Raw genomic sequence first — 15,409 nt, 5'->3', positions numbered from 1 at the left:
CTAGAAAACGGAGATTATTTCTCCCAATAAGGTTCTGCACGTGGTCCAGATTTTCAGTCATATCAAGTCGATAGTGAGAGGATAGTATTCTGGGCAGTTACCATTGAGTCCTCAGCATTGCTAAGTTGTTGTTCAAGGTGGGTGGCCTGTTTCTCTGTAGAGTCCAGGTGAGATATTATGGAGGCAATAACTGACTGGTCTAGCAGGAGAATAATAAGTGACATATCCTTAGCAGCATCAACTGCCAATTAGACAACCAAGGCAATGGAGGGGGTAGCATCTAAGACTCAAGGAAGAGAAGGAGAAGACAAGGAAGGGGACAAGGAAGGGGACGAGAAGTTCGACCTTCTGGAGTGAGTTTGAGAGCATGCGTGTTTAGTTTTGCCCATATTGGCTGGAGTAGATTTCACCAAATATCTTTTCATTACAAAGAAGCATACAGGGAGCAAAGACAATGAAAAATAAAGCAAACATAGGCTAATATGAAGAAAAATCACAATACTTAGTAAGTTTTTATAAAACAGCGTAATATGTATGCAAGTACAGACTAGATAGGTAAACAACATCAGTTTAGCAGTGTAGCAAAAAACTATTTAGTAAAGAAACCTGAGATGCCAAAAGGCAATACGATGGTCACAGACAAAGTTGAGGTTGGAAGAGAATTGAGGGCCACTGTAGGAAGTATGTGGGACTAAAGTATGGAGGAGTCCATTAGGTAAAGGCCTGGGAAAGAAGGGGAATGCGGTGGGCCGGCAAGGAAGGTAGACAAGATGGTCCAACACTGGCTTAATTGTAGTGTCTGGGAGGATGACAGTCCAAAATAGAGTCCACCATGTGGAAGTTAGGGACCAAAGGACTGGAGAAAGAGTACAAAGGAAACAAGTCCCGTAGAGGGTCCCAGACGGGGCAGGAATTGAAAAGGGACAACTGGGGGCTGTGAGAAGAGAGGGAGAGGTGGTAGATCCTGGAGATGAGTTAGAAAACTGACAACTTTGGGATATAGTATTTGTCCACTGTGCTCCAAGTTGCCTAGGGAAGAGCACCATGTACTAGAGAGTCGCACTAGTCGTGGGCAGGAACTCTGGCAAGTGCAGCCAGAAGGGCAAAAAAAGGGACCAGCAGGACATGGTCGGGCCACAGGCGGTCAGGGAATGAGAAAACACATTCCAGGGGGCACTACCTACCTGGTGAAAACACTCGGAGGTCCAGGCAGAAGGTAATCCCAGCCAAGGGGTAGACAGCAGCCAGGGACAGTGGGAGAGCGACTGCGTCCCACTCCACAGATGATGACCGGATCTGTTGCAAATTGCAGTTAATGAAGGGCTGCAGAGGGTGCTTCCAAAAGCAGGCACAACACATTGGACAGTTGGCAGGTTCCAGTAAAAAGAGAGTCTCCAGCCCTCAATACAGCAAGAAGCTGTAACTTAGAGCCACCACTGTGCCAGAGATCCTCATAGGCACCTGGGAACACTGGGGCAGGCAGGACAGATCCGCAGACAGACGATGCAGCAAGCAGGGCTTCCAGGCAGAAAGGCTGTTGTGTTTACGCAAAACTGAAATCTTGGGCAGACCGGCAAGCAGAGGAGCCACTGGGTCTCACACAGGATTCGGTGGGTTACCCACAGGAGGCAGGAAAGCATGCAAAACAGAATGGTCTTCTATTCAAATCTAACGCCCTCCCTCCAGTCAAGGAGTTCACTTCTCATATACCAATGAGGAAGAGTAGATATACACAAGCCAAATTAAAACAAAAAAATGTCTGGGAAAATATATCTATCTATCAAGGCACAATAGGAACAACATGCCAAGCCTGGGAAGGTATGTTTCCCTCATTTGGAATTGGAGAAAATAACTGGAACAATACAAATTCACAGTGGGAACATCAAAAAGTTTTCTGTTATAGGAGAAAATTGCGGGTTTCCACAGCCTGCAACACTTTCTGTCAAGACTAGCCCCAGATTCAAAGACAAGGTACACCAAATAAAAGTTTGTGAAGGTGTGCAAGTCGGACCATGTACCTGATTTGTATAACTCTTCAGTCGAACCCTGTGTTTCCAGGCTGAGTAACACAATAAGGGGTTATTAATAAGGAAACAGGCCAGACTTATCACTATACACACCAACCAAAAGATGGACTGTGAGGACCTTTCCTTATCCTTACTTAGACCAACATATAACCCAAATTGTGACATAGCATATCAAATATTTTTTTTATTTTCCAGGCCTTCAACAAATTCAATAATTGCAAGTCAACAGACTCAGTTGACTTTGACAAGGGCAGAAACAAAGAACAATCTCCAGGTTCATACGAAAACCTGAGACAACCTTTGGAAGGAAACTGATGCTGGTCCTCAGGACAGCCTTGTCTAATAAGAATACAATGAAGTTGGAGGACCTAGTATATAGCTAACGTAAACATCCTGCAAATGGAGTATATAGGGATAGGAGGAACAAACATTGAAATATATCTCACGAAGAGAAACCTTAAACAGGGGTTGAAAAGAATTTTATTAGAAAACGGAGAGAGTCAGACGGAGGTCCAGCTGTGACACTGGTTGGTCAAATAGCATGTAGAAATATGCCACCTCTTAGAAAAAAGTCATGACCTCCAAGATTGAAGCAAGTGACTTTTTAAAGAATTCTACACACTGAGAAAAGTGAGACAGTCAACTGGCAAGGCCACTATGGGAAAAAGGTCAGGCAAATGATCACCGTTATAGAAAAGAGGGTGTTGTAGGATAGGTCAACATTGTGAATGTCAGCACTCACAAAGTTAACACTAAGGGCCGTATTCAATTAGTTTTGCATCTGCGATACATTTTTGCGTGCCACACTTTTCGGCGACTTTGCATGTTTTAGCCGTGGAAACTTATCGTACCTGGCCCAGCTATTCGCCGTATTCAATTCCAAAGGACGTGAAAACGCGTCCCGGCGAAACTCGAACAGGCGAAAAGTGCTGTCAAAAATTGTGAAAATCAGCCTGACACCCCCCAAAAGATGCACTAACATTGGGAATCAGTATAGATGTCCCCGATTAGCCCCCCTGGAGCTATTTGGGGTACTTAAGTGCTCTCAATTGCCTCTATATAGCGACTTTGCATAAGTGTTGAAGAATAGCATTAAGCAGTTTTTCTTTTTTACTTTAGAAAATAAGTAGTTCTGTCAAATTTGGGGTACTTGAAAATGGGTGCAAGCATGGTTTAAAATCACTAAAGTGAAGTTTTAAGTGCCGCCAGAAACGTACCTTCAGCAAGCACCTGCAATCCAAAAAATCACCTCACCCCTACTTGCAGACCCCCCTAAAGTCTATTTCGCTAGTTTTTAAGTTTGTACCCCCACTTTGTCTAGAACAGGCCCCACTCACCTGTGCAGTATTTACCTTTCTTGACGATGGCCCGCTCGGTACCACTCCAGTCCACGCCGTCTTCACTCCCACCGTCCTGCGTAGACGCTGCCTGGATCTAGTTAGATCCAGAGCAGCAGGCGTGGGCTCCTCTCATCACGGGAGACGTCATGACATGACGTCACCCGCGTGGTGCATTACTGGGAAAGCTGGCCTCTGAAGCGATCAGAGGCTTCTGATCGCTTCAGAGTACAGCGTTGCCAGCTTTAAATAAAGTAAACACTGCCGTGGCAGGGGTGTGGGCCGCATATGTGAGCCCACACTGTCGGGCCTCATAAAATGTTTATTCGGGCCGCATGTTTGACATGCTTGGGCTACAGAGTTGGCCAAAAACCGGAATAGAATAAAACAGAGCATAGATCAGACCAGCTATACGCTTTTATGCCTGCATGTACAGGGCCTTTACAACTGAGGAAAATCCAAAGGGTGGAGATTAAGGCCCTACTAGTTGTAGTAAAGATAGTCTTCAGATCATTATCTAGTCTACTTTCAGTGGCATCCTGGAAGGCTGCTGTGTCTGGAAGTGGAGCAGCAACAAATATAGGTTAGCTCCGGCTTTAAAAATTTGTTTAAATCATAGTTTCCCTGCAATGTCAGAAATTGCCATTACATGTACAAGGGTTTTCATAGCTTGACATTACATATTTATAAATAAAAACAGACAAAAACACATCACTTATCTGAAGTCCAATTTCAGTAATACTGTAAGTCATGACCAATAATTAGATGGCTGGCTTCTTCATTTTTTACTTACCATTTTCGACAAAAATGTACAGAAGTATGGCTCTTATCTTATTATATTTATCCAGATCTTTGTTAAGCAAAACTGGTAGCAGAACACGCATGTGTTCCTTCACCTTCTGCCCATCAACATCGGTGCCCACAGCTAGGTTCTGTAAAATACAGCATCATGGTTGTATATCAATGAAAAAGTCATCTCAAAATGATATTTTTTCCTACTTCCCTTCCACATTTTAAAGTAGAGAATGTTATCGGCACGTATCAAATGGTCAGGCGACGCGTGACCCCTCTGCCTTATCTCACCTCTGGATACCTGATCGGCCAAAATATGATGGGGGAGCAATACAGTGGTTTTCTTAGTCAATGCTCAACTCAATTCAAGATGTTACCTGAACATTTCATTCAGAGAAAACAAAGGTGACTTCCATTATTTCCCTGCTTTCAAGTCAAGCCTTAGGCGGATTCTTTCCACTCTTGGGAGCAAAACGATCCTCTTTCATAACTGCTCTTCCATCCTTCAGTTCTTCAAAAGGATCTTTGGCAAAAAAGGTTGTGACCTTAGCTTCAGATGAAATTTTTTGCTTTCAAGGCTCAGTGGGTCAGTACACTGCAGATAATGGCGTCAGATCTAAGGTGGAATAACAAGGCTCATTCTGGAAGAGCTGTCTGACCAAACTAAGGCCTCTTGGGAAATACAAGACATAAGATCATCCAGAGAAGGAAGTAACAAAATGGAAATCCATTTCAGGGAGTACGCTCAAGAGATGGATTTGTTCCATCATTCTATGGTCAAGATGGTGCTCCATTTTTAAACTCCAGTGGTATCTTCTAAAGAGCCCATGTAACCTGAGCATTTCCATCCTATTCCTAGAGGAATGTGAGAGGCAATTCAAAAATAATCTGTGTGTCTACTGTGGTAAACTGGGACATCTGCTCGGAGTATGTCGTAAACACCTTCCCTGAATCTTATGAGAGAGTCCCTATCAGGTAGCACAGTCTACTATTCATCTTTGTAATGCTAGCTACTCAGATTATACTTCATCATGCCACTGGTTCATTTAATTCCTGGATTATCCACCTTCTTGGACAACGGCACATTAATGCTGCTATCATCACAAAGCTGACTCTAACCACCCAGATTCTTGAGAATCCCATCTCTATAACCACTATCGATACAGTAAAATCAAGCATGTCACTATTCAATAGCGCATTACTCCATTGGTTATGCAAGCTGGAGCACAGCATAAAGAGAAGATTTCCTTATTTGTTATTCCAATATTCATTAAGTTGTATTGGTCTTCCATGGTTACAGCTGCATTACCAAATGGATTTCTGCACAAATATTTGTTTGAGGACATCAGAGTCACTCTGATTGTGGGGTAGAATTCGTGTCAACATTTTGCAGGTTCCTTTATAAGAGAGACTATGAAATTGAACATCTACACAGCATATCACCTACAATGAAACAGGGCAACTGAAAGGTAAATCAAGATTTGGTAACCTTCTTGTTTGCAGGTGTCCTACATGTCTATTGAATTCCATTATATCTCCTTACCCTGCCTACACCGAGAATTTCTACAAGCAGAGAGTGGAGATTTAGAAACCTCTCTTAAGAGTGAATAACTCAACAAATCAGGATGATTGGATAGATCTGATACCTTAAGCCAAAATTCCCCATAACACCACCATCTGAAGGAATCTCATGCAAACATGGGGAGAACATACAAACTGTGCAATATTTTTTGGAGGTTGGTCTGGGCACAGGTATTTACACGTTAAATCCGTGTGACCATAGAAAATGTATTATCGGTAATTATTCGTCTACTACGATAAAAGTTTCTAGAGACGATAAACAGTTTTGTCTGTTGCCGGTGGTGCTCCCCTAGAGTCAGTGAGATTATATGCGTAGAGGAAGAAAAGAAGACTTTTTTGGGGGGGCACACTATGTCGTTTAAAACTTAACTTTTATTGAATCTATTAGAGATCAAACGTACTTACTCAAAAAATAATAAATGAAAAAACATAAATTGGACCTTTGTGAAACAAAATCTAGGTTTCACACCGGCACCAAAATAGACACAAAGTTAAAAATATATTAAACTAAATATCTGGTATCTGGTGATACCTAGTAAGTATGGACCCTTCAAATGGCTGTATTAGATTTCTCTCCACATGTGTATTCCTGTATTGAAATAATCAACCAATCTTTATATGTCAAGACAGAGAATGTCTCCCTGAGGTTGCCGTAATGGAACCGAATGGACGTCAAGATTGAGACATTGTCACACCATAGAGTTACCAAAAAAATATCATATCAAATGTTAACATTTGTGGTACGACAAGATATCCTGTAATAGTTGTTGTACATACAATATGACAGTTGGAAGGCGGCAATGATGTGTAAACAAACAACACAATTAACACAATAAAATAAGAGAGATTATGTGAACACAGTTGCTCGGCGGCAATATCATGGTATTTAACAGCAATATCGTTCAGAATGATCCATATTAAAAGGTAAATAAGCTCAATAGGTCAAAAAGATTTATAATTTGTAAATAAATCGTATGCTGTGTCTAATGCTGATATAGATATTTTAGTAATTGATTGATTTATTCTCCTTATATTCCTCTGCTTTTTCTTTTTCTTTCATAACATCAAGTACATACTAAAAATATATTTTTTGACCTCAGGATATAATTATAGGATAAACTGGTACTTAAGCTTGTAGATATGCACACTAATGGATGCATATAAAGGTATGCATACATAGAGGTGTACAAATAAAGATGTACATATCTTAATAACATAACAATTATTTAGAGATGTAGACAGAGCATTAAAGCATGAGATATCTTAGCCCCAATTTTTTAAGAGTCTTATTATGCTGACAGGAGCAAGTGGTAGGCTCCTTAATTCAAACAGCGCGCGGCATATATGTACACCATCAAATGAGACAGTGAAAAAGTTAAAGACTATCATAATTCAGGACAGAGTTCAGTCTGCACAAATGTATGACTCGTTTTTATATGACTAATGTTGCCTGGGCATTATCCTCACCAAGGGAATCATTCCCCCATATCTGAAAATGCCTTGTACCTCTGTGCCTCTTAGTAGGGCGTCTGGCTTCACTGCAATTGCACATACTTTATGCAGCTCTGCCAGACTTGAATAGAACGGAGTCTTTCTTTCTCTACCTTTATGAGATACATTTTACTTTTTCTTCTAAGTACAGAAAAATTAGTATACTATTCAGTTGTGATGCAACACATATATGAAGAAACAATTGTCTATACATCAGATTAAATATTCTATGGAAGTCTAAGAGTTTAAGCTGCTTACAAAAAGTGTATTAACACTGTTAAGACTGCCTACATATTAGCAGCACATTATATCAAATATCTATTCACCTGTTTTAGGACACAGTTGTTGCCTTTGTGAATAATACATTATTTCTAAAGGGGTATTACACCAATAGGTGGAATTTTAGGACTGTACAATTGCCTACGATCTCTCTCCTCTCTCCCTTTTTTTCCCTCTTGTTACTTTCTGTAATCTCATCAGTTCCATCTCTGGGAGCTGACAGTAGATGCAGGGGAATCTATGAACGCATGTTTTGAGGTGCAAATTGAAGAAACAAAAGAAAAGATAGGATTTTCACAGTGTACTGATGGGGTCTAAGTATCTCAGTTACAAGTGTTTCTCTGAATTTATATTAAAACATGACTTTTATTAGATATTACTTAAAATAATGGTAGTTAGGTCCAAAATATAAGGCGAAATATTGTTAAAATAAATAGATACAGTTAGAGTGTGTATACATATGTAGAAAGATTAGAAAAGTGATTAAAATTCCACCTGACGCCGAACTGTTACACGTTGTTAAATATATTATATATCCGGTACTGAAATATCGTGACTTGTAATATACTGACAATATCAATATTTCATTGCACATAAAAATAATAGCAAGTAAGGGGGGAAAAACAGGGAAAATGGAAGATATGTATTTTATATAATGTTATCAGTATAATTTTAGTACTGTTTGATCAATATCTTTCCCATTTCCACAGTATTTAAATGTTATAATGAGCAATGTTCAAAAGGCTTTGCTTTAATTCAGCAATGATGTTAAATTCTATTGCTGAGTTTCATAGTTTTTCTTTTTGTCATTGTTTTAAACCGGCTCACATCTAGAGCTGATCAGCAACTGGATTACCACACGTATTATGCTTTGGGTATATGACATTCACAGACCTCTTAATAAGTGGTGTGGGATGTGACTGGCTGCTGGTTTCAGAGTTGTTCCATGACAATTATCATAGGACTTTAAATATCTTATCTGTAATGTTATAGCGTTATGTTAGCAAATGAGTCTGGTTTAGTATACCCGCATCTTACAATCCCAACTCTTCAAAGTCAGTAATAATATATTAACAGTATCCTGATTTATCAGTTATGTTGCCAGTAACATTACACTTATTAACACTGTGCGTCCCCCTACAATTCAATATTATGTGCACTTCGAGTGTAGCAATGTTATAACAAACAGTCTGAGCTGGCAATGTTGCGTGCACTTAGAGTATTGCAATATTGTAACAGACAGTCTGGGTTGACTTAATATGCTCATGTCACAGTCCCAGCTTTCCCTAAGCTAGCGGAACTATAAAGCAGTCTGTATGTCAAAAATAGTGTGATGCTGTAAGCAGTCAAAGTCCCCTTAGAGCCCGGTATGTATATGTAAAGTGATTTAATCAATAACGTGTGTAGCATATAGTTGTGCTACAGTCCGGCGGCAGCGCGCTTGCCGACGCGCGTTTCGCCGATAGCTGCTTTATCAAGGCACTTTACAGTCTGCCAGCTCAGACTGTTTGTTATAACATTGCTACACTCAAAGTGCACATAATATTGAATTGTAGGGGGACGCACAGTGTTAATAAGTGTAATGTTACTGGCAACATAACTGATAAATCAGGATACTGTTAATATATTATTACTGACTTGAAGAGTTGGGATTGTGAGATGCGAGTATACTAAACCAGACTCATTTGCTAACATAACGCTATAACATTACAGGATAAGATAATTAAAGTCCTATGATAATTGTCATGGAATAACTCTGAAACCAGCAGCCAGTCACATCCCACACCACTTATTAAGAGGTCTGTGAATGTCATATACCCAAAGCATAATACGTGTGGTAATCCAGTTGCTGATAAGCTCTAGATGTGAGCCGGTTTAAAACAATGACAAAAAGAAAAACTATGAAACTCAGCAATGGAATTTAACATCATTGCTGAATTAAAGCAAAGCCTTTTGAACATTGCTCATTATAACATTTAAATACTGTGGAAATGGGAAAGATATTGATCAAACAGTACTAAAATTATACTGATAACATTTTATAAAATACATATCTTCCATTTTCCCTGTTTTCCCCCCTTACTTGCTATTATTTTTATGCGCAATGAAATATTGATATTATCAGTATATTACAAGTCACCCTATTTCAGTACCGGATATATAATATATTTAACAACGTGTAACAGTTCGGCGTCAGGTGGAATTTTAATCACTTTTCTAATCTTTATACATATGTATACACACTCTAACTGTATCTATTTATTTTAACAATATTTCGCCTTATATTTTGGACCATGATAACCTCCATCCCCTAGTGCCATATACTAAAATTATTTTAAGTAATATCTAATTAAAGTCATGTTTTAATATAAATTCAGAGAAACACTTGTAACTGAGATACTTAGACCCCATCTGTGCACTGTGAAAATCCTATTTTTTCTTTTGTTTCTTCAATCTGTGATGATCATAGGATTCCAAGGTAGCACCTTCATGTATATAAGCATTATAATAATACTAATGAAGTTGATATGCCCGAAATAATAAAAGATATATTTCATTTTCTCTGATATAACATATCTATATAGTTATTGGTGCGAGATAATTTTCTTTGTTGGTTTATATACATGTTTTGAGGTGCGTGACTCTCATTGACCATCTCTGCCGACGGGCAAATGGTTAATAGCAGATCACTCCCTCAATTTGATACAGGCGCTTTTCATTGACTGTTTCTATATCAGCATTAGACACGAACACAGCATACGATTTATTTACAAATTATACATCTTTTTGACCTATCGAACTTATTTACCTTTTAATATGGATCATTCTGAACAGTGTTAAATACCATGATATTGCCGCCGAGCAACTGTTATCACATAATCTCTCTTATTTTATTGTGTTAATTGTGTTGTTTGTTTACACATCATTGCCGCCGTCCAACTGTCATATTGTATGTACAACAACTATTACAGGATATCTTGTCGTACCACAAATGTTAACATTTGATATGATATTTTTTTGGTAACTCTATGGTGTGACAATGTCTCAATCTTGACGTCCATTCGGTTCCATTACGGCAACCTCAGGGAGACATTCTCTGTCTTGACATATAAAGATTGGTTGATTATTTCAATACAGGAATACACATGTGGAGAGAAATCTAATACAGCCACTTGAAGGGTCCAATACTTACTAGGTATCACCAGATACCAGATATTTATTTTAATATATTTTTAACTTTGTGTCTATTTTGGTGCCGGTGTGAAACCTAGATTGTGTTTCACAAAGGTCCGATTTATGTTTTTTCGTTTATTATTTTTTGAGTAAGTACGTTTGATCTCTAATAGATCAATAAAGGTAAGTTTTAAATGACAGTGTGTCCCCAAAAAAAGAGTCTTCTTTTCTTCCTCTACGAAGAACATACAAACTCCCAACAGATGGGCCATGAAAGGGAAGTAAACGCATGACCTCGGGGCCTGATTCAGAGCTGGACGCAATTAGCGCTCGCTCGTCCAGAAAATAGGGGTGGCTATTCAAATGAACCGTTCGCTCTTTGCGGTCTGTTCACGCCTCTAGGTCTGAACGAGCGAACAAAACTTGCGGTCGTTTTTTGAAAAATACGCCCCCTGGCCGCTCGCATCCTACGTCATGTCCGCTATTTATTAGATTAATGGAGTACATCGACCAGCGTATGAACTGCTCGCTATTCTTGTGGTTGGTTTTTGCTACCACAATCTTGCGAGCAGTTCTGGCTATAAAATAACCCAGTGACGTGGTCAATGACGCTGCTTTATTAATTATGCACACCCTTAAAACGCCCGTTTTGACCTTTAAGCACGCCTGCGTTCAGATCTCCACTTCCCGTTTTCAAGCACCTTCCCCTGTTACCACCCACATACGCATCCTCCTGTCACTCAAAATAGCAGGCATTCGCTATTTAGCGAACAAACGATTTTCGGCCGCACTGACTGGTTCGCGCATGCGTATTACGATCCGTACGCATGCGCAATTGGGCAAACATCGCTCGGAGCGAATGACGGCTCTGAATCAGGCCCTCAGTGCTGTGAGACAGTAATGCTAACCACGAGAAGTTAACCAAAGCATATTTTTGCTAAAAGTCTTTGGTTGATAAAAGGAAGAGTAATTCCTAAATTAATTCTGGGAAATAGTGTGGTTATCCCCCAAAAACCTTTGACGTAAGAGTGGCCTAGAGGTTGCTAAGAATTTTAACCCATTTTAGATTTGCCGGCTTCCTTAAGAGTACACAACTAGTTTCATGTCTCCCTACTGAAACTGTAGGAAATCAACTGGCTCTCTTCCACCAACTCTCCTACGTCCTTTATTCTTGTTTTACAACAGGAAGAACAGGAGGTCAAGGAAACCTTGGACTTCAGGGGCTAAATGTAATAGCTTGTAATCTTTAGCCGCTGCAAGGATTTATGCAGGTCTCCCCCTGCATTTTTAAATCGGCAATAATTTTAAAAGGCTAAACCAAGTTGGTTTAGCCTTTAAAATGATTGCTACTTTAAAAATACCGGGAGAAGCATAAATCCCCGCAGCAGCTGAAGATTGCAAGCTATTACTTTTAGTCCCAGGTATTTCCAAAGGTGGTCTTCAGCTCTTTGCAGACTGTAAGGGGTCAAGTTCTGAGGACCGCTGTTGGATCAAGGATGCTGATATCCTTGCTCCATATCTTCACAAGAAATTTTATAAAGAACATCCTGGTATGCCTTTTAAAGTCCACTAGTAAAAGGAGCATACCGTCAGGAGACGCCGACGTACAGTAGACTCCGATGACTTCATAGCAGGTCCAACTATCACTGCTGCAGGTTTCTCTACCTAACTCTCCCTCTCAGCAGGCAGATCACTATAGAAGTAGACACCTGACAATTTAAAGGACAGTTATGTTACCACTGATATCATGGTGCCAGATTTGAAATTGCTTTGCCTATATAAGGCATATATGTGCCCAGAACTGTGCCAGAGTATTTGGTTCACTTCCAGTGTTCATGGTTTCCAGTCCATCTTTATGCCGTGTCCTGCATTCAGTTTATCTCCTATACATATGACCCTGCATATTCCTAACATTTCCCTTGTCTTCCAATTTGGCTCTGATTCTGTCCCAGCCTGTCTGGACTTCCCCTTCATAGATAATCCTGTCTTCTCCGCAGCCCACTGGTGTACTAGACCTGGCTTGACAATTATTCTTCGTATCTGCACCAGCATACCACATCTGGAGGCCCGGCAGAGGGCTGCAACCTGTGTTTCTTCCAATAAGTCAAAAAAACCTCTGCGGTAGTCACTGGGAAATACCACTATAATATCATTATATCTATGCATTTGCTACTGGCAGTGAACTAAACTTATGTCACTACTTTGTATTAGAGGTGCATTTTGGCTTTAATTGCATTATATCGGGCCATTGTCAGCTTTTCGTCACTGTATATTTCTCTTCTTTGTCCAGAATGCTGAGCACACATAGGACAAATATTCGGATGAATAAATACAAATCACTGCCATTTGTCCACAGCACAATTTCACCAACAAACATACTTACTTGCTCAACTTTACAGAGCATCTCAAGGTTACCCTTGAACTTTTGCATGCAATCCTCCGCAAGGTTAAGATGCAAAGTTTGCTGGAAACCAGAAAAGAAAGTGAAATTGTAGAACTACATTTGCTTTAAAATCTCCTCTAGCGCTATCATTTTTTACATAGCACCAAAATGCTCATTTATCATGCACTATTTCCTAAGTGGGTTGGGTACGGGATGTCAGCGCACGGGATCCTGGTGGTCAAAATGCTGACGCCTGCATCCCAACAGGGTTACGATACAGACACCTGTCAGTAGGTTTCCTAACCCTTCCCCTGAACCTAACCTCCACCTCCTAGTGCCTAACCCTAACTCTCCCTGCATGCCTAACCCTCCCCCCCCACCTCTTGCCTAACCCTAAACCTCCCCCTAGTGCCCAACCCTAACCCACCGTCCCCCCACTACTTACCTTCAGGTTACCGGCAGTAAGGATGCCGGCGCTAGGATTATGACAGGTGTCGGGATTCTGGCGCCGGTTTTCTAAGCACCAGCATCCCTTTGTGGGGATTGTGACTACATCCCTCCTAAGTGACCAACATAAATATGCTTAAACCCTTTAGATAACTGGTCTCAGAAGCCCCATTTAAAACATAAAAACATTTTAGGCAGAGTTTAATTACTTGGCCAAAAAGAACTGCTACAAAATGTTTTTGACTGACAAAGGTGTGTTTTAACCAGTTTTGCCCACAGTACATTTCAGGAGGTGTTATGATATAAACCTACTATGTTCATTAAATATACCAAGAATATAGTTCATAAATACAGTACGCATCAAAAACACAGAACTGATTAGTGTGCCAATAACCCTCAGAGGAAATCCTGATCCCTCCACCAAAAGTATGCAATGCTAAGTAAACAGGAATAGATATCACCAGCGCGCCTTTAAACTCATATAGCAAGGTCCTTTCTTGTCTTCATAGGTGATAGATGTAGCTTTTAAACTTCAACCCAGGTGTATTTCCTCCCAAATAATGGAAAAAACATATATAGTATAACACCCTTTAGTTTTAATAAAAGCACAACATCCAATCGCATCAAAAAACATCACATAATACAAATAGTAAAAGCATCATTTAAAAACAGCATTCGCACTGCAATATCCACAAATGGCTAGAGACGTGGTAAATACCAGCTGATAGAAAAGAACTGGCAACGGACAGTTCTTTCAAAGCGTGCACACACTAAGGGATGTAAAGCTGCTGCAGTTCAGGAATTCACACTTGGATCGAAAGTCTGTTCTGCTCTTTCACGGACCCCGTGTCGCTCCGTCACCATCGAGTGGATATGCACCAGTACCCACGCGTTCCGACCCTCCCCGGCTCTTTCTCAAGGTAAGCCTAGATCGTGAATGCCTACCCCAATCCACCAGGGGCCTATAAATATCAGTGTCCCTATCCCTACCTGGGATTGGTCCCCGCGCATCTGATCTCTAAATAGCAAAAGGCCTACAAGTCCTTTGATTCTGTGCGCTGAGAACGCTCCCGTGAACTCTGATGCGCGTCCCCGTTGCCGTTGTGAAACATTCTCTTTCAACTGTAATGTATCCTTTTTCAATGTGGCTGTAATTAGGTCCGGTCAACTATGCTGATTATGAAGAAATGTTTCATTCTCTCACTTTTAATAAAAGGGATTTCTTTGATGTCCTGATGTTTCTTGTCTGTTTAGGACTTTCATTCAGACACATTATCAAGCATAGTAGGTACTTCCCATTTGGCTGGTCAGCTAGCTAGAGCTGAAATGAAATTAATTTACGACCTCGGTACTTTACAACTAGGAGGCCTGAACCTCGACTTCGAGGTTAAATGGTTTCTGTGACTTGCAACCTATTGTATTACCTCTATTTGATGCACTTTCTCAAGCACATGCACTTTGGTGAAGCTTGTATTTTTAAAAGTCTTATTTATTTGTGATGTAACAGCTTTTAGACTAATTTGTATTTATTTGTATTTATAGTGACCTTGTAAGGGAAATGATGCGCATGCCCCGGTTGATAATATACTATCCCGTCCACACACAGAGAAAAAATGGGAAGTACCTACTATGCTTGATAATGTGTCTGAATGAAAGTCCTAAACAGACAAGAAACGTCAGGACATCAAAGAAATCCCTTTTACTAAAAGTTAGAGATTGAAACATTTCTTCATAACCAGCATAGTTGACTGGACCCAATTACAGTCAGTGAAAAAGGATACATTACAATTGAAAGAGAATATTTCACCACGGCAACAGGGACGCGCATCAGAGTTCAAGGGAGCGTTATCAGCGCACAGATTCAAAGGACTTGTAGGTGATTGCTATTTAGAGATCAG

At 40.2% G+C, this 15,409-nt stretch overlaps 1 protein-coding gene across 1 annotated transcript in view; it reads right to left on the bottom strand.

The window, feature by feature from the left end:
* STXBP3 (syntaxin binding protein 3) overlaps window positions 1–15,409 on the bottom strand; it is a 103,241-nt gene that overhangs the window by 18,991 nt on the left and 68,841 nt on the right. The window contains exons 13-14 of the mRNA XM_088464118.1: window positions 13,065–13,145; window positions 4,158–4,296 (exon numbers count right to left, since the gene is read on the bottom strand). Coding sequence (XP_088320244.1) covers window positions 4,158–4,296; window positions 13,065–13,145 — 220 coding nt within the window. The remainder of the gene's footprint in view (window positions 1–4,157; window positions 4,297–13,064; window positions 13,146–15,409) is intronic.

This window comes from Taudactylus pleione, unplaced genomic scaffold (assembly GCF_031769625.1).
Source record: "Taudactylus pleione unplaced genomic scaffold, aTauple2 ptg001594l, whole genome shotgun sequence".
Classification (NCBI taxonomy): Eukaryota; Metazoa; Chordata; class Amphibia; order Anura; family Myobatrachidae; genus Taudactylus; species Taudactylus pleione.
This window is presented reverse-complemented; position numbering and strand designations above follow the sequence as displayed.